The sequence below is a fragment of the Chaetodon auriga genome, chromosome 7 (genome assembly GCF_051107435.1).
Source record: "Chaetodon auriga isolate fChaAug3 chromosome 7, fChaAug3.hap1, whole genome shotgun sequence".
Taxonomy (NCBI): Eukaryota; Metazoa; Chordata; class Actinopteri; order Chaetodontiformes; family Chaetodontidae; genus Chaetodon; species Chaetodon auriga.
In genome coordinates this window covers 10,510,657-10,536,236 of record NC_135080.1, presented here as the reverse complement: position 1 = coordinate 10,536,236, position 25,580 = coordinate 10,510,657, and the positions used below count along the sequence as shown (strand labels likewise).

Below are 25,580 nucleotides of genomic sequence, written 5' to 3'. Positions count from 1 at the left end.
AGCTGTCAAAGTCTGTTTACCGTATTAAAATCCTCTGTTGGTTGTGTGCTTGTGTTTCTGTCCTGCAGCGACCTCTCCCAACTTCCAGACCAACAAAAGGTTTCTCTGTGGAGCTGAGGAACAACTATGAGATCTCAAAGTCCACATTATTACCGCCCAGGGGCAGTCACTGGTCAGACAACACACACTCTCCAACACACATACAGACTGTCCTGTTTGCAGACGTTATAAACTCTGCTTGTTGTGATTGGTTGGCTCGGGTGCCGACACCGGTCTGTGCAGGGTTTGACAGCAGCTCAGGGAGGTGTGGACTTGGGGAAGACAAAGGGCACTCGGGGACGTGGAAAAGATATCCACTTGCTGTAAGGGCTACTGCACTGTGTTCTGCTGTGTATCACCTTACCTTACATAATTGGGTCCATACGAGCACCAAATGGCGCTCGCCGTGGCGCCCAACAGACAGGGAGGGCAGAGTTTACCAGAGGGAGAGACAGAGGACATTGCTTGTCACCTGTACTGTCCTCCCTCCCTGTTTTTTTTTTCTGTCTCTGTGGAGGGAAACGGACAAACTGACTCATCTGCGTCCGAGGGGCTTCTGTCTTCACTTCTTCCTTATTCTCTATAGCACAATGGTAATTGGTGGGAGTGGGCGTGTGTGCATCTGGTGCAATAACCCCCCCCCACCCTTCATCTACCCAGCCCCCGCCCTGTTGAAAGCTCATTAAAAGACCTGCTGTTAATGAGCTAGAGGGATCATAGAACATCATTTTCATTGGGGGTGGGGTTAAGGCCAGAGATGCTGGTGCAGAGGTTTTTATGCCCTTAAAATGGAGTCAGCAATTATCCCAACCCCTTGACACTCCCAACCCACCCCACTCTGCCTCCTAACATGCCCACAAACAATAACCAAACTGCCCCCCCCCACCCCCCTCACATTTTGCATCCTGAGAAACCCCTGTCGCCAGTGTCCCATCACAGCTCGCTGTGCTCATCTCAAAACCTGCAGGATGACTGACACCAATTCAAATATATCTGCATACACACATATATAGTGCACACATTCACATGCACCCTGCTGGAATTACATTACAGTTTCTAGACAAAGCCAGTAACATCACAAGGATGTAAACAAGGAGTGAGGGTCCCTAATCCAAACACTCACATTAAAAATTAATAACTCAGCACTGACTGTGGTCCTCAGAGAAGCGACCCACACTGACTAAGACAACATCCTGGTGAGAAAAGATACTTAAAATAGTTTCAAAAGCTTTGTTGTGGGTACCAGAATAAGAATATAGAAAAGCAACCACAAGCAGAAAAAGACATGTGGGAGGGGGAAAAAAGACTCCATGATACAAAATATTTCACCTCAATTCTTTATTGAGGCTCCTCAATTACAAAATGGTGTTGAGTTTACAAAGAAGAGCAGTATAGCTTCACAATAGCCAGTGTTCAGCGTAAAGAGACGATGCTAGCAAAAGTGGAGGCAGGTAATATTAATAATAATAACAATAGTAAGTAGAGCAACAGCAAGAATGTCAATCTATGTACACAATATTATCCCTGAACAGTTACACTGCACTCATTCACAATCATTCATTACACAACACACATAAGAATTTGTCTTCCCTGACATGAATGCAAGTAGAAATCAGACATGGTAACATCGTCACAGTAGTCACGACAAAGCTGGCAGCACTCGGCTTGACAAATCTGTCCTGTTATACTTGTTAAACGAACAGATCTTCATTTAACGCGTCTTTCCGAACTTAAATCCTCATGGCTGAAACGATGATGGCCAGTCAGATGCACGGCACGGTGATTACGACCGGCCGGTGGACACAAGATCACAGGACAGAGGGTTCAAGTAGAAGTATCACCGGAGGATGTTTTCCCAATATGTACACACGAAAGCATTCACAGCTCACGCGCTCAAGTGCTCGCTTCCAAAACTCCACCAATCAACCGGCCTCTCCCGCACCTCTCAACCCTGTAGTTCAGCAGTGGAACAGGTTTTTTTTTTTTCCAGTTACACAACCACCAACATGCAGCATCCATAAATAAGGAATATTCAAACACAGACAACAAAACAAACAAAAAGAACAGTTTCAAATGGCTGCAAAAACATGCATGAGCTTCAAGCAGTCCGGCACTTTACAAATGTAAACAGTGAAAGAGAGAAATTGCCATCACAACAAGATACAAATAGAGAAAAATGATACACACCCGTTTCACATGTAAGTAAAATAGCAGTTTTTTAATGCATAGAACCTAATCATGGAAAAAAATGTCAGTAAATGAGACTTTAAAGCCTCCTTATTCACATTTATAAAATTAGAAAAAAGAAATCCATACATACATACTGTCACAAAGTCAGGAGCACAACCTTGCCAGGCCCTGTGAACCCTGTAAACATTACGTTAAGTGACAAGTGTTGTGACAACCAAGCGCCTTTAAAAGTCTGAGAAACTGCAGGCAGACAGTGTTTGGATTCGTTTCACCCCAGTGTCTGTTCAAACATCTTAAGTCTTTAAAAGGTCTTCTCAAAAAAAAAAAAGAAGAAAAGAGAAGAAAGAAAACCAGCAACAGCTAAGTAGCACAATATGACCTCTCTCCATCCGCTGATGCTGAAAATATATTAACATCATTCTACTGCTAGGCTTTTTTCACTCAATATAATCCCTTCTCTATATTATCTGACAGTTAGTATCTGTCTCCACCTGTCCGGTGGGTCACCAGAGAGATAAATCACTCGTGTTTTGCATCCTGCACTGCAACATGGTGATCAGTTTCCTGTGTTGGTGTGGACTGTGGCGGTTCACTTCCTGTTCAAGAACTCTGGTAATCTCCCTGCTGAATGTCATGGCCTTGTTTTGCTCTGTGGTCTAAAGAACTGTAGGCACTTAGTTTCACCCAGCAGCTTTGCATACAATTGTGAAGAACGTGGCTGATGGCTGCTGGGTGCCTCCATGCTGGCAGAGAGGACGGGGCTGCCTGCTGCTTTCTTCAGCTTCGTCTTTAAACAAGATTCCAGTTGAGCTTGACAGTCAGTTCAATGATGGGACGAGTTCTTTTTACTTGAATGGGCGAGTTAAATCCTATACAGTGCCATTTAATGTCAATTAGTGAATGAGAACAGCTCTCACGGTGCAGAAGTCAAAGCTAAGCCCACTTCTGCACTGCTTGCAGGTGGCACTATGGCTGGACTCCCAATGTTCTCCCCGTACTCCGCTTGGCTTTGCCCCTCCTCCGCCTCCATGCTTTTCACCTCATCGCTCCGTGATTTGCTCTCCATCTCCATCTGATCCAAACTGGCTTCGTCCTCCTCCATTTTCACCATCACTGCTTCTTCAGCTTTTATAGCGGCCAGAGTGTCTGCAGCGCTGGCCTGGGCGTACGCGCCGACGCTGGCGTGGCTCAGGCCGTGAACTTTCTTCAGGTGCTTCTCCAGAGTGGCGTAGACGGTGAAGGGCACCGCGCACAGCTGGCACAGAAAGGAAGCCTTCGCTCCCTGGGCACCGTGAGTTTTCATGTGGCGTGTTAACTTTGAACTCTGAGCGCAGGCATAGTTGCAGAGGCCGCAGCGGTAGGGTCTCTCACCTGTGTGGCTGCGGCGGTGCACAGTCAGGTTGCTGCTGTTTCTGAACTGTTTACCACAGTACTCGCAGGCTTCGTCTTTCTTCTTCTTACCAGATGAACCGGCCGTAGCACTGCTGCCATTTCCTCCGCTGCTGACACCTCCAGCCACAGTCCTCCGCTCGTTCTCCCTCTGCCATTCCTGCACCACCTCGCTGACCTTGGCTGAGCTCCACTCTTTCTCCCTCTCCATGATCTCTCCTCTTTCACTCTCCCACTCTCCAACTCCTCGCGCTCTGTCGCCCATCTCTGGTCGTTTGGGCGTACAGTTGCCACTGGCGATGCCGCTCTCGCCGCTGCCTCCTGTCTCTCCGCTCTCTAGCGAGCCTTCAGAGGGGCTGGCGCAGGGTGAGTTGTGCTGAGGCTCCCCCTGCCCCTCTGCCTCCTCCTCCCCTCCCTCTCCTCCCTCTCTCTGGCGCTGGTACAGCCTCAGCAGCTCCCTGTCTGACGGTCTACCCTGTGGGGTCAGCAGCATCAGGCCTGACGCTATGGAGGGGTGTTTGGACAGGGTCAGGTCTAGCTCGGAGGGACCCTGGGCTCTCATGTCTGCACTGACCATTCCCTTTCCCATGATTCCACCGGGCTGCATTTGAAACCCCCCTCTCATCCCCTGCCTCCCTGCATCCTCCTCCATCATGACCATCTCCACCAACTCATATCCACTTCCTCCACCTCCAGTCACCCTGTGATGGCTCCTTATGTGACGGGCCAGCTGGCCGCTCTGGGCAAAAGCCTCCCCGCACACTCCACAGTGGTAGGGCCTCTCGCAGGTGTGCGTCCGGCGGTGGGCGGACAGAGCGCGCAGGGACTGGAAGCTCTGGTCACACGGCTCACAGTGGAAGTCAGCCTGCAGGGCATTAGTCTGAGGAAAGGGTGAGGCTGCTGGTGGAGAAGAGGACGGAGACAGCATCAGGCCTCCGGGGGAGCTGCCGGTGGTGGTATTATTATTCCCCTCGGCCAGCTCCCTGAGCCGCACTGAAAAGTTCAGAGCCTGCAGGTTATTGGAGGTGGCGGCGGTGTGTGTCTGACGGGAGCGACTGAGGCGCAGAGCCGACGGCTGAAAGGCTGACGCAAGAGCTTGGCTCAGGTGACGAGGGTCCAGAGTGGCCGCAGCAGGCTTGTGCTCTTTAAGCCTTCCTCCTCCTCCACCTCTTATGTCATCCTCCTCGTCCTCTTGGTAGATGCTGAAGGAGTGTGTGTGCTGAGCGTGCTGTAAGAGCGCCCATGCAGATTGAAAGACGCCTTCACACTGCTGGCAGGCGAAATAGGAGGGCTCCCCGGGCACTGGAAAACAAAGATGTGCAAAATTGAAATGTCTTGACTTCTGCTAGGACTGAACAAATAAGGTGATGTTTTTGGGTTACAAGCGGTAAACACGACATCTGACATTTTAAAGGCCGATGTGGTGAACTTCACACAGATATGAGGCAAGATTTGTATTTTGAGTTTGTGTCCATGTGATGATGCTAAGTCCAGTATTCACTCTCCTTTTAGTTCTGATCTTTGGTCTTCAACTACTGCTGCTAAATGCTCCACTATGTTCACCTGCTACAGATGCTAACTGTGTGCTGCTTTGTCTTGGGTCTTTGATGAAAACAGCTGCCTGCTGAGGCCGAAAACACTGCAGTGGCAGAGGTGAGAGCAAAGTTGCAGTCGAAAATCAAAAGAAGAACAGTTAAAAGACCTCCATAGAGCTCAGAGGAACTGGAGAGTTGAGTGATAGTTATCTATGGTTTCATCACTACAAGCGACCTCTTTCACATACAAGCAGTCATGTGATCCCCTGCTAGCATAAAAATATCGATTATATCACCTTTAACGTTCCAAAGGCTGCTCAGGAACATGAGTATCAACATGATAAAAGCCAAATCTACCAGAGGAGTGGCACAGAAAGACCGATGCAGACTCAAATGAATGTAAGGTGAGGAGAAGAGTCAGGTGACGAAGAGCAAAACGAGGAAAAGCTGCGAGGGGGAGAATGACCCAGAGCAGAATGGAGAAACGGAGCTGAAAGGCTGACAGAGAGGCGAGCCGTGTCGCAAAGTACATCTGGAGATATTTTCATATGTGGATAGCTTTGTCTCCTAACTGAGAGCCGCTCTCCAATTAAGCTGCAAATTGCTAATTAGCAGAACGTAGAAAACGAACGCTTTATGCAAATCAGGCACTGACTCAGCCTGCTTGACAAATGAGGCCTTTCTGCATAAATCAAAATTGGAGAGAAGATCCCCAAATTGAGGGGGAAAACAGTTCTTTTTTTTTCTTCTTTTTTGGAGAGGTTCAAAGCAGACTCTGGTATAAGCCTCTTTCATGTTTCCTCAAGTCAAATCCTTCTGTATGTTACTGGAGGGGGGGAGGAGAGTGAAGATGAAAAAGAGAGCAACTGTTTCTTTCTCTTTCTCCCCTTCTCCCGCCCTCCCTCTGTCTGGAGACGAGAGGAGCCGTGGTGTTCATGTCCTTTAACCTAGCCTGAGGAGAAACCCAGCAGAAGTTGAGATACTTCTTTTAAAAATAGGGTGAAGAGTGAGAGCAGAAAAAAAGAGGAAGAGAGCAAGAGAGAGAGAGAGAGAGAGAGAGAGAGAGAGAGAGAGAGAGAGAGAGAGAGATAGGTAGGTCAGGGCTCAGGAGATAAAAAGAAAATGAGATAAAAAGATTATAATGTAGTACGGGGGGCCAAGAGACGCCACGAAAATATGTCACCCCCTTTGGTTTGTACTTGAGACCCATCCTCCAACCCTGACTCTCCTCACCCCTTCTCCCCCCTCAAAACCTTCCAAATCTTTCCCTGAGGGGGGCAGTGAGGGGGTGGGGGGGGGGGGCTTTTGTCTCGGGGTCCTGGAGTGAAACACAATACCCAGCCGGTTTCTCTTTCCTTCCCTCTCTCCCCTCTCACTCCTCGCTTTTTTTTTTTTTTTTTTGTAAGGATTCCCATTTGGCCCGGGGTAGCACTTGAATATTAAGCAGAAGCAATAACTACTAATTAAAAATGCAGATTGGCTGGGAGCACTAACGAGCAGCAGGCAGAATCTCTTTTCCCTTGGGAGGCAGAGGGAGGAGAAAAGAGAGGAGGAGGCGGCGGTGGAGGAGAGGGGGGGGATTGAAAGAGGGCAAAGCGAAAGTGTGTTGAAGATGGGGGGGAAGAAATGAGGAGGAGAGGGGGGAGATGTTGGAGATGAGGAAAAAAAAACAAACAAGGAGAATAAATAAAAAGGAATGAGACAGATGCACGCGGCTCTTCAGTAATCCATCCCGCTCCCTTTTCTACCCCCTTTTCTCCTCCGTCCTCGCCGCTTCTCTCCAGAACACAGAAAAAAGATGGAGGGCCTTTCTGTTGTGGGATAACTGCTCTTTCACTCTCAGTCATCTCAGAAGCTTCGGTTTCCCTCCCACGATACGCCACTCAAGTGAAACAGGACTTCCTATTACTCTCAAGGCTGCACGGCGTCCAATTAAAGCCGTCCTGTGCTACTTTCACGTGCATCAAACTTTATGTCACGAACCATAAAATCCGACGAGATAAAACACTAAAAGCTGGTGAATTACAAACTCCAAACAGCCTCCACTTGCTAATAAAACTTTAATCCAAACTTATCCACTTTTTCATTATTCACAAGCCGTCGTGCTCTTTCCCCCTCACCTCGCGCACATGTTTGGTTTGTTGTATAATCCTGCGGGCACCAAATTACTAAACTGGTGGCGGTGAGTGAAGAGGCTGAGCGAGAGATGAAAAACAGACTGAAGCAGAAAAACAAGAGAGGCTGTGGACAAACGGAAACGGAGCGTGCACCAGTCCCCTGAGCGTTACACAGAGGAAGGAACTGCTAACGTGTGTGTACATGACAGAGAGAGTTTCAAAATATGCAAAGGGGCACTCACACCTACTGCGAGTGTGTAGCAAGACGCTCTGTCCATCTGCAGTCAGCTACTCCTTTTTTCCACTCGCACGACCTTCCAATACATCTGACCTTTGCAGGAAAACGTTCTGCTCCATCTCAAACACACTGTTAGGCACTGGAAATGAAAATTCTTCAAAAGGATTTTAATGAGAATTCATGAATTGCTGATTGACCCCCACCGTGACGTATTCTATTTGGCATGATCATCAGGGTGTCCGCGCTCTTCTTTTCAAAACAACCACAAACAAAAAACAGCAGCGGCAGAAAAGGCGTGAAGAAGAAGACCTTTAGGAAAATCAGTGCTAATGCATGATGCAGACTGTTTAAGATGCAGAAAATGTGGACACAAGGGGAAGAAGGGGGAGAACAAGATGAGCAAGATGAAGAAAAGGGAGATTCCCAGGAGCTCAGGTGGCTCGGCGCAGGGCAGAACAGTGGGAGATGGCAGAGGAGCTGCACATGATGCAACGTCCTCCATTACAGTGTCATGACAGCGAGGAGAGCTGCACCGCCGGCCTCACATCCACTCCTCTGCGACCGTGTCGTACTGCAGCGCATGACTACAACCATCACAGCCCTCTCCGAAAGACTGGCCTCAGCAACACTGAAACGTGCTCCTGTCCTAGAGGACGTGGTTCCGGTCTCTGTTGTCCAGGGCGTAGTGACAGAGGGGGAGAAACATGTTTACCTGGCCATTCCACCTCAGAGACTGACAGTCAGGGAGATGGGAAGGAGCTCTGGAGCACAGTTGCTCAGCGTGGAGCCCTCGGGGACCCTCCGAACGCCCTCTGAACGCTCCTGACGCCTATCCTTTCCACACAATTAGCCAGTGCGTCACTAACTCACGCAGGTCTGCTAATGGCAACGGCTAGCTAATGAGCTGGACGTGTGAGGTGGGTGAGGGGGGGGACAGTTGTTAAATGATGAGGAGAGCGGTTGAAAAAAAAAAACAATAAAACAAAGCAAAAAACAGAGTCACTAATTAGCAACCTGCCTCCTTTTTAGGCGTCTCCTTCCTCACTCACCTGCTTTGCTGTGCTCCGCCTTCACGCCGAGCTCCTCCCCCCTGGCAGCCCCTCTCCTTAGCTCGATGAAGCCCGGCCCCAGCTCGGCGCCGGCGACTCGCTGCTGTGCTCGGTTGGCAGGTGAGGGGGGTGTGGCGTTGGCGTCAGGGGCCTGGCGTCGGGAGCGGCAGCCGCCCTGTTTGTGCTGGATGAACGCCAGGATGTGGGCGAGGGGGAAGGCGCGGCTGCACTGGCCGCAGGTCAGGAGGTCACGACCCTCGTCGGGAGCCTGGACCTGTGGAGGAGGAGGTGGAGGAGGAGGCTGGTTGTCCGATGGACTGCTGGCATCCGCCATGTCAGTGGCATCTGAGAAACATTACAAGGAAAGTTCAGTTAATAACAGATGTGACTTTTCCTCCTCTGAACGTTTTAAATTGAACAAACCTGATATGCAGAGAAAAACATGACAGCTAGGACACGAACACAAGTGCAGTCCATTACACAGGGATTTGATCACGGCAGCATCTTAGTATCGAAAACAGAAATAAAAAAGAACACATTCACGAAGCTGCAATGATTAGCTGATTCATCAATTAGTCGACTGATAGAAAATTAATCTTTAAAGTGAGCTAACAGCAGCTCCTCAACGGTGGAAATCATCTCATTTTCTTCATCTCTTTGACAGTAAATTGAGTGTCTTTGGGCTTTGGGCAGTTGGTCAAACAATTCAAGACATATGAAGACGTCACCTTGGACATTTTCACACTTTTCTGAATTGAATTTATTGACCAAACAAGTAATTGGGAAAATAATCACCAGATAAATTGAGACAATCCCATTTCACTGTATTTTTCACCCTTGCCTCTCTGTGGTGGAGGGGTGTAAGTTGTCTTTGACAGCTGACACTGTCTATGAAAAGGTTCACAGTATCTCACTTTAACACAAACCTGTGGCCATGTCTCCAAAACACACACACACACAAATCAAGACCAGAGTGTCTTAAATGACTTCATCTTAGGGAGTTTTTGTCCGTGATCGTACAAATTAACAACCCAGCGCGGCACAAATACTGTTAGACCTCAGTGGAACAACAAACAGGCGGGCTGATTGAAAGTGCTAGTTTCAGTTGTGGGCTCTAAAGCAATGAGGCCAATCAGCTCAGCCAATGCTGACCACTTCCTTTAACCAACCCAAAACAGATCCGCTCGCTCTGACTGAGACTGCAGCTGGGTGACAGAGAGGGAGCCCAACTGTCCACCTCAGCAGGAACATCAACCCCCCTCCCAGTTAATGAGACCACCACCATGTGCTGACAGGTGAAATTATTGATCTAAAAAAAAAAAAAAAAAATTTAAAAAGCAACACTGTGACCACGGCTTTCACCTTGTGCTCACAGTTACAACTTGCCCTACCAGCCACAGGCAACGGGAGTTTCTCAACAGGAAGTGGATTGCACTAAAACAGAGAAAAAAAAATGACTGAAGGTGTTTGAGATAAGAGCAGATGGTGTGTTTGTTGTGTTTAGGTGTATGAACAGGACAGCTCATCTGTGTCAGCGTTCACAATCTGACAAATCTTCCGTGGTTAACAGAGAGCTGAAAGGTGTAAAGAGGAGCGAAGCAGTGGACTGAACTTCAACCAAACCTCTTAAAGAAAAAAAAAAAAAAAAAAAAAAAAAAAAAGTCTCCCAGGTAGAGCTCTTTAAGGAGGAGGAGGAGGAGGAGGAGGGGTCAGTAGACTATTGCTCAACGCGGTCACTGGCACACCTTGATGTCTCGACTGGATCCACCTGCCCGGGCTAGGCCGGCTAACATACAGGACAGGTACAGACAGTACAGTCTGAAGTCGGATCTCGCCAGTTGTTGCTGAAAAATGTCACCTTTCCTGTTTCGGGGCTGCGCTGTTTGTGCAGACTTGCAAGGCGCGGTCACACACACACACACACACACACACACACACACACACACACACACTCACACACGATTGAGTCAGGGCCTGTGGTCACAGCAGACACGCACCACTGGTCTCCAGTAGAGAACAGTAAAAAAAACACAAACGGTGTTGAAGTTTCCCTCTTGTTCCTTTCAAACATGTCGTTTCTTTGTGAGCTTTATGTTTGAACAGTCTGAATGGGATCAAACGGACAGTCTGAATGGGATCTATTTTTTTTTTTTTAATTAACACTTAATTGTCAAAACAAATATTAAAAACTAGATCATTATGGGTCATGAAGCAGGGTGGACCCAGCATCTTGTGCGTCCCAGAGGCAGCGGAGGGAAACTGTCCCAGAGACCGACCGAGAAACTTGATCATCGCTTAACCTGGAAATATTAATCATCGTGTTCGGACCTGTAGCCTGAAGACAGCGTGCCAATAAACCGGTCCTTCCTCTATGAACACAAGTGCAGCTATGGTACGCATCAGGACAAACATGACAAGAAAATTATAATCCCTTATTCAAATATTTGCTTATGAAGTCAACAGAAGAGATTAAAAATACATCCATATTGGCATAACTGAGATGAGCGTACAAAGATAGTTTAAATGCTCCCGGAAAGTGTTGCAGCATTTTTTTTTTTTTTACATGCTAGATAATTAAAAGAACATAATCATCCATCATTTGGTGCCAGCGCGCATCCAAAGCATGCGCGCAGACTTCCAATGACACAAAGCTGTGACCTGAATTTGTTTTAGTTTCACCTAAAACAACATCTCAACCGTCCGCAGCACTTTCAACGTGTCCGCACACCGCTGCTCCCTCCGGCTTACCTTGAATTGCACTCAGGTGCTGCGGTCTGCTTCCAAGTTTGCGCCTGGACATCGCGACGAGCGTTCCGCGTCTGGCACCTTTCTGGGTCCCAAACAGCTCCCCAAAAAAAAAGAAAAAAAAAAAAAGAAAACGAAGACAACCTCCAAACACCACAGACCGTCCAGCTGCTCCTTCTCCGATAAGTTGACCGAAACCCAGGCGGCGGGGACAGACTGATAAGACTGGCTGGCCTCTGCCTGGACTCGCACTGAGCAGTAAAGGCTGCGTTCAAGTTCACGCTTCTTCCCCCGCTGCGAGCGGAGGGCAAAAGGGGGCATGGGCGACTGTAGGCACCGCCCGCCCCGCTCCCTCGACCCTGACCCCGCCCTCCTCCGGTAACACGCTCCGGAGACACGCTCTTGTGCCACTCTCAATGTGTTTTTTTTTTTTTACTCAGTATTCTTATTTTTTTTTCTACCAGTGTTTCAATCAATCATTTCACATCCGATAGTGGAAATCAACATGTAGTTCCTCTTCCGCAGCTCCGAGGAACTACCTCTTTGGTTTTCTACAGGTGTCTCCGAAACCAAACTGCAACCATAGAAACATTCATTTCTCCTTTTCTTGTTGAGCAGCTGTGACTGATAAACGGTCATCAGAAGACAGCAGACACCCAGAAAAACGCCTCACAGGTCGCAGAATGACACAGAAGTGACAAGAAGCTGCAGTGAAAGGTCTTTGGCTGCAGAGCTGAGGTTTGTCGCCCCCTCCTGACCAAACAAACAAACTGCAGCCTCTGAAAAATTCAACTGGAAATAAGGGGCCTCTATAACAGAGCATGTGAGGCTTTTTGGTGATTAATATCAGTTATTTAAGGTATGCAAAACCAAATTAATTTCATATAGAAACCTGAATTCAAGACAAGGAAAAAGAATAAACTGAGCAGATATTTTCAAAGTCAGATTTATTTGTTTTGTATTGAACATTCTACATTACGGAGGACAAAAAAGTTATTTGCTGCTGTTCACCAGTTGGCAGAGGACAGAGTATAAAAAAGAGTGGTCGACAGATTCAATTCATACATTAACTTTGTTTGCATCTGCTCTCATAAAGAGGTTTTGAATGGATGTGTATAAATAACCTGCACGAGATGAAAGTCGTTTCCAATGGTCATTGAGCGTTTCTTGTTAGAGAAAAGTAAAAGGCAGATAGAGAGCGTAATGAGATGAGGAAGAAGTGAGGTAAAAGGTGAGATATTGCTTACTGTTAAGGACTTTGAAACACAAACGTATGTCTCCAGGCGAGTCCACTTTGAGAACTGTTCAGGCAGAAAAGGAGTAAGAGGAGCATGCAGAAGAAACCAGAAACTCATTTGATGAACCTGCCGTCTCTTTACGAGACGAAGCTGAAATTAAAAGGGCAGATCGAGCTCTGCTTGGCTGTGTAATTACTGAAAGTAAGGAATCACAGTCAAAATGATATATTCTGTAGACGCAGAGGACCAGAGAACATAGTGTTCAGGTACAGATTTATGAGTTAGTCTACTAGCCAACAGGTAATCAGTCCATCTCTTCATATTTCCATGTAATACGCTTTTTGTTGGACAGGATGTGTGCCAGTGACAAAGGACCGCACTGAAGGGTCTGCAGGATGCATCCATGTTCTCCACAGCTCAGTATCGGTAGTATGGACTCCGCGACCGAGACCGCGACCTCCTGGAAAACAAAAGGTGCATCAGTATCAAGCTGAGAGCAGAAAAATCTGACAAACATCAGACAGAAAATGGACAAGCGTCGCTAAACTAACTTTCAAAAGAAGAATTTTGTCCCTCAGTTGATCATAATCTAACATAAAAGTCCTGTTTTAGTCCAGGACTTAGACTGAGCTGTTTAATGTTACTCTGTGTAGTAAATATCTGTCAGTTTGGGAGAGCAGCAGTCTCCAGTCCTGCATTTTGTATCCTGGTGGTTTTGGCAACCTCTTTGAAACATATGAATCAGAGATTGTGTCTTTAATGACATTTAGGATTAACGTAGATTAACTGGTTAGTCTGAATAAGAATGGATGACTTCTGGATCAATACACTGAGTCACACAAGTACCTCAGACATGTGACCGTGTGTATGCTGGCCAAAAACTAACAGGAAACTGCAGAAAAACAGTGATAAACTATCTGTATTAAAACACTTTCAAGTGTAAAATTATCTAGTTCATATCTGAGAACAACGCTCAAAAAGGGATTTATGCCATTCTTTATTTTACATTATAATAATTGTCTGATTTTGTTTGCCTCATTGTGGTTCAGAAATGTTTTAATCCTGGTTCAACCACGTAAAGCACTCTGTAACTCTGTGCTGTATAAATAAAGTTTATTATTAATATTTCAACGTGTCTACAGGTATCAGACACTCAAATCCTTTTAAAGACCTGTTCAGACAAATCATCTTTTTCTTATTCAAGCATCGCAGAGTCCGTGCTCCCATGCACAGGCAGGTTTCATATAGGAACAGACTGAGTTGTAACATCAGAAATGTGGACTTTTCACGAGAAAAGATGAACTCATATAAACTGTTTGTAGGAATTAAGACCTCACAAATTCAATTTTAAGATTAAGTCTAAGGCTGAATATGCATGAAATTGACTTTAAGACATTTTAAGGACACCCTGAAGTTTAGTTATAAGCAAGAAAGATAAACATCAGCTGACAATTTTTAAACTCTCAAACATCTGCGTCGATCACGTCTGGCTCTACTTGAGGTTAAAAATGCTTCTAAACTTGCTTCATACAAATATATTAATGAATGTGTTGAAGTTCAAACTGGCAGAAGTTTCTATTCTGAGGAAAAAAACTGATCGCAGTGAAAACTTTGAGGTATTTTGTTTGACTTTTGGCATTAACTCGTACTGGATTATGTTTGTTCTTGGCCTGACTTCCACGCCAACACCTGACAAACTGATTTGATAGTTAAGTGAAAGAAAAGCCGCAGTAGCTGAAGTTCTGCGTATAAAAGGCCTCTGAGATAGTGTTTGTGCATTAATGTGAACAAATCCCACAACTGACTCTGCTTCATCGGAGCTGTGCAGATTCTTGTGGCTTCTTGCATACCTTCTGTATGAGCTGTGTTCTCGGCCTGAGGGACAGAGGACACAGAGCACACCATCAAAACAATAGCATGCCACAACATCTTAAGGGCAATAAAACTGTCAGAGCACAAAGTGACGCCAGCAAATCAGACAGAGGCGTAGCTGATTAAATACTTTGGTTACTTCTGTTTGAGTAGGACGAGACTACACACACACAACAAACACTGTGCTCCACCAAACTATTATTTTATTAGATCCATATGGTGATTTGTGATCAGAAACCTTAAGTCTTACCGTATTTGGAGGGAGAAGGCGAGTGGCTCTGTCGCCCGTATTGCCTTTCCCATTCATCCCTCTCTTTCTCACGTCTCTCACGCTCCCTAAACGCAGAGCCTCTGGGTCAGACAACTGCAGCATCCAAATACCAAGCAGTCCACTTTAACACACACACACACACACACACACACACACACACACACACACACACACAGATTCTTACTTCATGCGGATTTTGCGTGCCATGGCTCGTAGCTCTCCCTCTCGTTCCTGTAAAATAAACACGCAGTAATGAGATGCAGATAACCGAGTAGCTGTTCCTGCCTGACCCCCCAAAAACACACACTACACACCTGTCGTTTGTGTTCCTGTTGCTGGATCTTCACCTGGGCTGCTTTTTTATCCGCCTTGGCTGCAGGACAAAGGGGTGGGGGGTGGGGGACAAATAATCAGTTCTATTATCTTTGTAACATTGGTTACAATGTGACAAAACGAACATCTGAACATGTTTCAGTGCTCCGCTGTACTCACACTGCTTGTTCAGCGCCTTCTGCATTCGTAGCTTCAGACGCTCCTGTGGGGTCATCTTGGGCTGCAGGTGACACATTTGTGTTAGCAGCACATCCTTTCACAGCCTGACAAAAGTGTGTGTGTGTGTGAGTGTGAGTGAGAGATCAAAGGCACTGTGCTGTTATACAATATCAGTGCCATCACCTTTCTGTACGGTTGCTGGTGGAGATAAAAAGGCCGCTGATAAATTAATTAAGTGTGATGTTTGTTGAGTCAACAAGTGCACAGGAATCTTTCTAGCTGAACAGGCTGTGTGTGTGTGTGTGTGTGTGTGTGTGTGTGTGCGCGCGTGTGTGTGGACAGAGGCAAACTGTAGCTTGCAGCTGCTGTAGGATAGTTTAGAAGCAGGACAGGATCCAGTCACATGAACCTTTACACAGTATATATTTGCAAACACCGTCAAGAGAGAAAAAAGGGAGGAGGACAGCAGAAGGAGAAGAAGGAGGAGGAGGAGAAGGAGGAATAGAAGGAGTCAGTCGGAAAGTGAGACGTGGGCAAGTTCAGGTCCGGTGAGTTCAGAGAGTTTAGAGAGAGCCAGTGGCATTTTGTCAGTGACACGCCCATCGCTGGGCCGTTTAAACCTGGCCAGGCAAGAAAAACTGCAGGTCACAACACCGCAGGCAAGTTTAACAGAGAAGCAGATAATGACTTCTACTCTATTTGTCTGTTTGAGTACATTCAAATCTTTTCTTCTTTGCTTGGAAATACAGTGAAAAGAGAAGACAGGTCAGGGCAGAAAACGGTCCAGAGTATTAAAATATTACAAAGAAATGTTATTTAGTCTTTAAAGGAATAGTTGTACATTTTGGGAAATAGGTTTATTCACTCTGTTGCAGAGTGAGAAGATTGATTCCACTCTGATTGTACACTTAACATGAAGCTACAACAAGCATAGCTAAGCTAACTACCCATAGCTTCATATTTCACATACAGTCATGAGAACGGAATCTATTTCCTCCTTTCACTCTGCAAGACATAAGTGTATCTCCCAAAATGTCAAACTGCTCCTTTAACTCTCATCTCAAGTCTTCCATCTGTACGTGGGACGTAAAGCATATCATTCTGAGAGTGGGAGCATGCTCTGCTCCTTGTTAAAACAAGTCCAAAAACGGCAGTCCAGAGCACACCCATGTTGCTTTTCAATCAATGAAATGTCATCTGTCACTATTAAATGATCACTTGGCCAATACTGATTCATGTGTTGTAACAAAATAAGTCATCTTCTTCCTCTTGGGGCCACTGATATGTGATAAGCTTCGTGTGTTTGAGACTAAAAACAGATATAAAGACTCTGCACTCTCTCACCCACATGTATATGCATACATGCATGCACAACGCAGACTAAAAGCACAATCAAGACGATGACTTCACCGGGTGCCTAAATGTTCACTCCATACAGAGATGGCAGCGTTAATTCAGTCTGTCACTTTTCAGTGTCGACAAGTTCACATTCTTCCCAGCAAAACACTGAGAAGGTGAAGAATACTGTAATGGCAACTGCAAAGTAGATGAAGGGCTTTGACTGCAGTGCAGGGAAAAAAGGAAAAAAAAAAAAATCACATCATTTTATTTCTGTAGGCAACAATGGCTTCTACATCCCAGTCTGGTGGACAACCATGTCAGCCTGTCAGGGATGAGGGAGGCGTAGGCTTTAGCAAGAAACCCAGCTAGATCAAATTCTTACTGACTTTGGCAGCTCCCGTCTCTTTACCACCCGGAGTATCAGGCCTGGAGAGAAGAGAGAGAAGACGATCAGCTGGTGTGGAGACAACATTTGATTTAACATGAAACAAAAAAACTTTGGTGCTTCATTGTGTCGAGGTATACAGGCATTAAAAAAACATGACAATACATTAACTAGTAAAAAAATCAATTATCAATTAATCAAGTCATACATTATTCTAGTGGCTTGATAACATTTAATAATTACTGTGCTGGCTTTTCCCCAAAATAGTTGGTGTTAAATTGCTTGATGGTTGAGTTGTAGCACAGGCTTAATCCTCCATCACTGCACTTTGACCAAGAAAATCAGCTTTGAACAGCCAAAACCTGCATATTCCTTGGCGGATAAATTGGTATTAAACTGATCGTTGCCAAACTAGTAAGACTTTAGACCTTTAGGACATAATGATCAAAGCATCCACAGCTTCTTAAGAGAAGTGTTTCAGCTGAGATTTGTCTCTGCTGCAGTGTGTCTATGGTCTTCTTACTTTCTTAGCTTGTCACAGACAATGCTGGCAGAGGGCTGGCCTCCTCTGTGAGCAGGGGAGGGACTGTGGTTAGTACGACTCGGGGACTGAGAGGGACTGCGGCTATTGCTGTCTCCCCGCCGGTGTCCTCCGCTGCTCCGACCCCCTCGCCTCGAGCTGCCCCCCTGCCGTGAGCTGGAACGGGACCTGACAGAACATGAAAAGAGAGCTTGAGTCATTCATGTGCATAATGAATCAGTAACTGCGGGGAGACATTGGGGGAATCTTACCTCGTTCGTCTGCGTGCGGAGTATCGTCTCCTGTCCCGGTCCCTGTCTCTGTCCCTCTCTCGCTCTCTGTCTCGGTCGTTGGACCGCGAGCATGTCCGGTCACGTCTCCTCCAGGATCCGCCCCCTCCGTTCCCTCCTCTGCCCCGGGAGTGAGATCTGGGACGTCGTCTCGACCGTGATTGTGTCCTGGATCGCCACCCATCCCTTCCCCCTCGTCCACGTCGGGCACGGCGTGAACGGGAAGAAGAGCGAGAGGAGGACCGAGATGAGGAGCGTGAGGAAGAGGAAGGGGAGCGACTGGAGGATGACCTTCGTCTCCTGGATAAACAGAGACGCACTGTTTGAGTAAAACGTCAGCCCAGCACTTAGTCTAGCTTCAGAAGGTCTGTTTACTTGTTTTAAAGAAATCTTACAGTCACATGACGACTTTGTACAGCCATAAAATAATAATTAAAATATTAAAATTTCATTTACTTGCCAGTAGGGGTGGGCAGTATACCACGTTCGTCACAGTAACCAGTGTCGTGTTCTGCCACGACATGTTTTGCAACGTTGCGGCAATAAAAGTTTTAGCATATCAAAAATAATGTGCTTCATTGTGACTGCAATAACATGCAGGTAGAGGGCTGAACACATACTCATAGAATTGGAGTTACATTCAGTAACTACTCTTTTTCCTCGCTACAGCATTGACTCCAGTAACACGGCGATCTAGAAAGTAACACTGCAAGCAAAGCACGGCAAGTTTTCTGCTGTTGGCTGCAAGAACCAACACAAAAGTCTTCATCTATTTCTAACAACTGAGGAAGTGAAGATCCAGTGGATTGTGGGAATTGAACCCACAACAACTGGAAAACTTTACTTCTGATTGCTTTGAGGGTCAATGCAAAGCAGGATTCATTTCAAAACTGAAGCTCAAGGATGGATCGATATAACTTCAAACCTGAAAGTTTAGAAGAACCTGTGAGCTTTGACATTTTTATTTTGCTTCACTGTTTATTTTGCTGGTTAACCCGCTGAATATGGTGTTAGCATGTTCCGTGGCTAACGTGGCTAGAAGCATCTATTGTACACCCAGACTGAACGTTATCTCCACATTCAACACAAGCTCAGCTTTGTTGATAGGAGAAAGCTCCCTCAGCTGCATACTGCATCGGTACGTGTGTCTGTTGCTGCTGTATGTAAATGAACTTGATACACAAGCCCAGTGGTACACTGACTACTGTTATATAATGTTTTTGTAAAATGCTGTTAGATGCCTAATCCTCCCCCTTGTCTAACATTAAATTCAACAATTAACCTACATTATGGGGCAGGTTACTCCTTTCAAAACATGTGTAGGTCTACACCTCATTTTCTTTCCCCTCAGTACCCCTTTCATTTTTATAATACCGTGATATAATACTGTCAGTAAAAAAAAAAAAAAAGAAGACATAAATTTTAAGTTGTATCGCCCACCCCTACTTGCCAGCCACTGCACTGCCATAATCATTAACTAGTACACAGTTTGTGTCAACGCTTAAAACTATCCAATCACACGCATTTTGTCAAAGCACACATGCAATGTGGAAGAGGTGCATTTGTTACTTTGCAGCAACTCTTTGCACGGACTTGATTAAAAACCGGAATCCACCTCACCTACCACAAAAATCAGTAATTCATCTTCAGTATTTCTTTCTGCCTCAACAGCTGTGGTCATTTAAACAGACAACAAATTGACTGTAAGAGGAAAACAACCAATGAAAAGCCAGGAAGATGGAAAGTTACCGACCGGGAGCCCCTGCTATGACCTGCAGGGTGCTGCAAGTTGGAGGGGGCGTGGCCAGAGTGAGGAGCGGCTGTTTGCGTTGCTGCGGCTGCTGCTGCTGCGGCAGCTTCATCGTCGCTGCCTCCAAAGCTGGTGATGAAGGTGATCTTCTCTGGACCAGGGGAACGAGAGCGTGATCTCGACTCAGAGCTCGACTCAGATTCTGGCCTGAGAGAGTTCAGAAAAATCAGAAAATAAAGTTGAAACACACATACGGACACGACAGAACAGGAAGTGAAGAAATCAAGCAGTCAACTCACCTTTTATAAGGATCGTATGTTGGGCTGTCTCTCCTGGCATAGCTGAAACACAAGTGGACGAGGACGTAAGTCAAAATGTTTTGAGGTAAGTGGACAGCTGTGAATAAGGAAGGGCAACATAAAATTACCTCGGTGGGCTGATCTGTCTACCTTTTAACCTCTTCTCTCTGAACTCTCTTCTTTGCCTGCGAGATCGCCGGCCCTGAGATCAAACATGTCACTTAAAAACATGTTTATAACAATCACATGACACACATTCCTGGATGAATGTTATCTTACAGAGTACATGGCCTTCTCCGCCTCCAGAGCCTTGGCATGTTTGATGGCCTCCACTTCCTCCTTGTCCTTCCTCAACATCCTGATAAACGTGTATCATGTTAATAGTGTTATACAAACACAATCATTTCATCAACGGTGTAAGATTTTTCCCAGTTTAACATGATTTCAACTGTTTATTGAAAACATGAACGCAAAGAGTCAAAAACAACTGAAGTCCTCAAACAAACAACAGAGTCATGCAGTTGATTTGGGTGTAAAATTTCTATGAAAATGGAAAGTAAGTTTATTCCTCTCAGCTTGTCACACTAGCAAGAGTGTGTGAAGATGAAATCACATCCACGAGCATGCTCAGGGACATCTGCAAGACAGGAAACTACCTGCCAGATCCCAGAAATAAATTCAGATTTCTTTTTTGAATAGGCTGCACTGTCCATGAACACTGCAATGAAGGAAGTGGTTCTACATCAGGGAGGCATGAGATCAATAAGTTAGTGGCTACACGCCCACTCACTGTGGATTTCTTACATATTTGTGAAGTGAGGATCACAAATCACAGCACATTACAAAACCAATGGGAGTTGTATTCTTCCAAACCTGTATTTTTGCTCTGGTCTACATCTGATCTTCGGGACATGATAAGACAATCTGTGAGATGTTACCTAACAAAGTCTCCTTCAGCCATTCCGTATGGGGTTGCTATTTTGTTTAGGTCCAACACCTGTTCCTGGTTCAGCTCATCAACATCGACCTCCACATCTGAACACAGACAGACACACACACGCACACACACAACATGACACAAAGAAAGATGTCAAAGCAAATTTTCCCCACAGACTTGTAAGACAAATACTTGCAGAGACAGAGATTTGTATTTTCAGAGGAGATACCAAGTTCATCGGATTGGAGAAGTAGATACTGAGTTGTCACACTTGCTTGGGTTATTTCTACATATATTAGGACAGATATGATTATGTTTTCTTTCTAACTGCTGATCTACAAACTGTTATTTCTTGGTGCACATTTCTGCTCTGTATCCTGTTTCTCAAGCTGCTCAGCTTCAATGAGTTTTATTTTTCCTAATGCGTTCATGCCATTAGTGCCAAACCCATTTCCTCACCAATATCTGGGATGCCCTCATCCTCTTCAGATTCACTGTTCTCTGAATTGTCTTCATCTTTGTCTGACTGGGGGTCAGGCTCTGTCACAGTACTGTCTTCATAGGTGTAACCAATGCTGGCCTTTTTTTCAGCCAGTCTGCACAATGGGAGAAAGGATTTAGAAATACATAACCAACTTCAATGCTTACAAACTCTAAGAATCATGTGGGGAAGAAAACATTCCCTTTAATAACATTTAAAGACATACTTTTTCTTCTCGTCTTCATTTGGTTTCTGAAGGCCACCGTAGAGCTCATCCAGGTAGATTTGGTATAAACACTGCTCCTCAGAGACTGTGGGAGGACAGCAGGGAGTTTAAGAGCACAACACCACTTCAAAATATACCCACTGAGGGAAGGTTAACAGACTATTCTAGCCACATTAAGAAAACATATGCAGCAAAGAGCATGTGTGAAATGCATTAACAGTTGTTCGACAAAGCTTGAAAATTAATGAATTTCTCAGCCCTGATGTAACCCCTGACAGTCAAATGAAATTCAACTTTTTCTTGAAAGAACATCAGCTACGAAGTTTATGATACTCACTGTTGGCAAAGTCATTCTGCACAAGGCCTCTGTAGCGCTCATAATTGCACTTTCTCTCCTCCATCTCCTGCTCCGGGGTGCTGTATGAGACAAAGAGCAGAAGGAGGTTTTCACATTTACCACTTCACTGAATACTTGAATCTCACCACGCTGAGCATTTTCCTTCTCACTGAGGCTGAAACATCCAAGGATCTCTACTATTTGAACACCAGTGGTGACGCACTAATGCAAAAGTAGAGTAACAAAACTGAGGTGAACTACAGAACAATATTAAAAAAAGGATTTATGGAGGTAGGAAATGCATTCAGCAATTTTGTGAGCAAGAAATGTTGAACTTAAGTAAAACCATGATTTTCACAGGGAAAACTTCACAGGACTTTTTTTAAATGTTTGCATAATATGTAAAACAGTTGATTTACATTTCACCAAACATTTGATGCATTTCAGAAGCCAAAAGGCTGAATATTTTGTTCCCCTAGCTTTACATCTACTATAAAATCATTTGACTCGAGTTTACACATACACTTATTGGTTCAATATATAAGATAAAGATTGAAATTCTGTTGACTGTAGCAGAATGAAAACAAGTAAATGAACAAACAAATGAATGAACACAAACAAGACAAAAGCCTCTCTGCTTAATACTGCAAAGCACTCTCTTTGAAAACACAATTTTATGTTACAGCATGGTGCTTTGTTTTATGCTTCAAATGTCATAACGTAGAATAGTCTGTAAAGAATGCATGAATGTCTCCACAGCGCCAGAAATTAAACAAAATATTCACACAAGGCAGATTCTGGAGTTAAATGTGAGGTTTAGGTCATTGCAAGACTTACGATGTGTTGAGCAGTGGAGGTGTGTAGGTGGGGATGTAGTCCAGGTGTGCCCTCACATCAAACCTGTCAATCATGTTATTGGCATCTCCCTGCCATGGCATCCTTTTGACAAAACAAGAGAAAGAGGTTTAGTCTGACCAGTGAAATCCCTCGAGTACTGTCCATCTGATATGTGTGATGTGTAATACACAGTATATGTTGTGTGCGTGTGTGTTTCCTCACATGTTGATGGGGCTCTCTGCAGCTAGTGCCACAGCAGGATCCAGGTGGATCTTGTAGGCTCGACCATGAACCTGAAGAAACTGAGCTGGATCTTTTTTCTGTTGAGACAAAACAAGAAGCAGTCAAGTAACAATACATTAACATCCTGCAACGAAATAAAATAACTAACCAAATAGAGACAGATACTACACTATATGGCCCTTTAACTTTTCAATTTCATCATTTATTCAAAGCAGAAGCACAGTAACAGCTATGCGCACATGGTGCTACTTTACAGTGTTTTGTAAAAGGAGGCTGAACAAATCTTTTCTGTCTGGCTTTTCAAATGTGATACTGAACTGTTTATCTGGCATCTAAATCAGGTTCCATTTAGACAGAACAAAAAACAACTGGCAGAGTCTCCATGCATCAGCCAACTTAATGTTCAAAACAGTGACTCAACAGAAAAGACAACAGAGGCAAGATCTGGAAAAAATGAGATGTCATAAAAATAGCATGTTTCCAGAGAAAGCACACAGCACTCTGAACAAAGAGGATCACATTTTTTCTGGCTTGCTGCCAAAGATATTGGAATATTTAAGTCACTTACTATCTTCTCGTAGTACTCTCGCCGGCGCTCGCCTCGGCGTTTGTAATCTACCATCATGCCACGAAGCTTGCGCTCATGTTTGCGGGCCTCCTGCCACATGACGGCTCCGCTTGGGGTGGGGGCGCGGCGGGGCACGGCTGCTGTAAGGTGGCAAAGAAGAAAGAAACATGGGAGAGAGCACGAGAGGAGAGCATCCAAAGACATGAGGAAATTTAGGACAGATGAAGCGCATGGAGTGATAAGACTGAAAGACTGGTGTATCAAAGACAAAGTTTTTAACAAATACTTGACTTGGACAAACTGCACAGACAGAGCTCTTCTGAGAGATTACTCCACATAACTTCTGGCTACAACATCGTTTCACTGATGTTATTTCTCACCTAATTAAGAAACCGTATGAATACATCTGAGAGCACAACGCTGAGGCTCTATTCTACATTTACCCAGGATACAAACAGTGAATAGTGACTCTTATTAAGTACAGATAGTGGTGGGCATGATGGGATGTTACACAAGAAATTTGATTTATTAATTTTGTTGGCTCATTCAGCACCTTTTGCAGAGACAAACAATGCAAAGCACTTACCTTTACTTCTTTTATAACTTTTTTTTCCTCAATACTCAAAAATGAAAGTTGCACTCTGACTTCTTGTAAAAATACAATCCAGAGTAACTTTCCCCTTCTGTCACAGACATGGCTTTATAGTTACTGATATCAAAGACAGTCTTTTAGTTGTCATATAGTTGCTGGTATTCGACAGACATACACATTATTTTTTGACCCATTTATAAATAAATTGATGGCTATAGTCACTGACATGTCCCTGACTACAGCAAGTACTATTTGATGTTGCAAAGGAAAGTGACATTCAAACAAACAAACTGAACAAAAGCCCATATATTTTAGCATAGTACTTATTATACGAATACTTCAAGGAGTTTTCTATATTTACAATTACTTTCTCAGACTGAGCGTATTACATACACAACCTGTAACTGCATGAATATCAATACCATGTCTACCATTTATAATATCAGCTGTTATAAATATTAACTGTAACGACGGCATTTCATCAAATGACACAAGCATGTTACTATGTGCTTGATGTCAGGTTCATCGCCTCTCCGTTTTATCACAAGCCTTGTCTGTTTGCTTAATAGATTCATTTTATATTAGCAGCAAAACCGCCTGAAGCTAAAGAGCTAGCTAACGTTGCCCTAGCTAACTATCTAATATTATCGTTAGGCTTATCTTATCATGGCACAACACTTCATATCTCCTATAAACTCCACTTTATTCTGTCAAATGTGCACCCCTCCTATTGCTTTGAGTCGAAATACACTTTAAAATAGGAGTGTTTTCAAAGTTATCGTAGAGTTTGTTAGCATACACATCGGCCTGGTTGCGCATGCAGCCCGGGCCTCTGCTGCTGTTAGCCAGTTGGCATCACAGCTAGCATACATTATGCTAGCTTAGTTTAGCTAGTCTGCAGAGACGTTAGGAACAACGCGTGTATCGCAGCCTCATTAGCACCAACAATACATGAAAAAATGCTGTATGACTGAGTCGGTGTCGTTTTAAATTTCGCTGCGTACCTGTTTTATGAACCACCAACACACACTGGGGTAGTTTCGGTAAACCGAGGACGTTGCTAGCGGACTGCTGCTGTTACACGCCTCCTCTCCCGCGACTAACTGTTGGAGCTGGTGTGTGCAGTACCGATCTTAGGCTTCGGGGGCGCTGCAAACACATATACCACGTCCGTACACCGAAGACAACTTGTGGTGTTGAACACACACGGTGGCTGTAGCGCTTGATTCGATATTCACATTAGCAAAATGTCAAAATTAGACTGAAAAATATGAATACAATTTTAGTTATAGAGTTTAATGCAAAACATTTAACATGTCACTTGGTGTCAAAACAGGCTTAGACTGCTGTCTTTGATTAACCTATGTCTTTGTAAATACAGCCTCATTCAAAGTTTTAGTTCATAAATGTTCTTTAATTCACAAATCTGCTGTTTCTGTTCACTCATGATAGTGCTCTTTAGAAAAAAGGTATGGATGCCGACAAAGCTTGACAAAACAAAGTCATCCTTGACCTTTTAAGTGGTTTGACAAAACATTTCCAACTTGACTGACCTTAAATTAGACAAGGAATTAGAAAAATCAGGAAAAGTAATAGAAT

General features: G+C 44.7%; 2 protein-coding genes across 5 annotated transcripts; both read right to left on the bottom strand.

Moving 5' to 3' along the window:
- Positions 1-1,391: 1,391 nt before the first annotated feature.
- Positions 1,392-11,577, bottom strand: znf296 (zinc finger protein 296). Its single transcript, XM_076734330.1, has 3 exons — positions 11,306-11,577; positions 8,558-8,902; positions 1,392-4,920 (listed from the first exon to the last, which is right to left on the bottom strand). Exons 1-3 carry the CDS (start codon positions 11,355-11,357, stop codon positions 3,143-3,145), a joined length of 2,175 nt encoding a protein of 724 aa, XP_076590445.1. The 5' UTR covers positions 11,358-11,577; the 3' UTR covers positions 1,392-3,142.
- Positions 11,578-12,232: 655 nt separating this feature from the next.
- Positions 12,233-25,105, bottom strand: clasrp (CLK4-associating serine/arginine rich protein). Of its 4 annotated transcripts, none has more exons than XR_013077382.1 (21): positions 24,986-25,105; positions 23,390-23,529; positions 22,801-22,898; positions 22,579-22,680; positions 21,742-21,821; positions 21,405-21,489; positions 21,157-21,293; positions 20,699-20,795; positions 20,040-20,118; positions 19,889-19,962; positions 19,761-19,802; positions 19,465-19,668; positions 17,694-18,011; positions 17,425-17,610; positions 16,899-16,942; positions 15,176-15,236; positions 14,998-15,056; positions 14,868-14,914; positions 14,663-14,748; positions 14,346-14,415; positions 12,233-13,000 (listed from the first exon to the last, which is right to left on the bottom strand). XR_013077382.1 is itself a non-coding variant. In XM_076734600.1 (21 exons), exons 2-21 carry the CDS (start codon positions 23,486-23,488, stop codon positions 12,958-12,960), a joined length of 2,007 nt encoding a protein of 668 aa, XP_076590715.1. In that variant the 5' UTR covers positions 23,489-23,529; positions 24,986-25,105; the 3' UTR covers positions 12,233-12,957. The 4 variants fall into 4 exon arrangements, 2 of the variants coding, with proteins under 2 accessions (XP_076590715.1, XP_076590716.1); XR_013077381.1 differs by having other exon boundaries at positions 14,391-14,415; XM_076734600.1 differs by having other exon boundaries at positions 16,903-16,942.
- Positions 25,106-25,580: the final 475 nt, after the last annotated feature.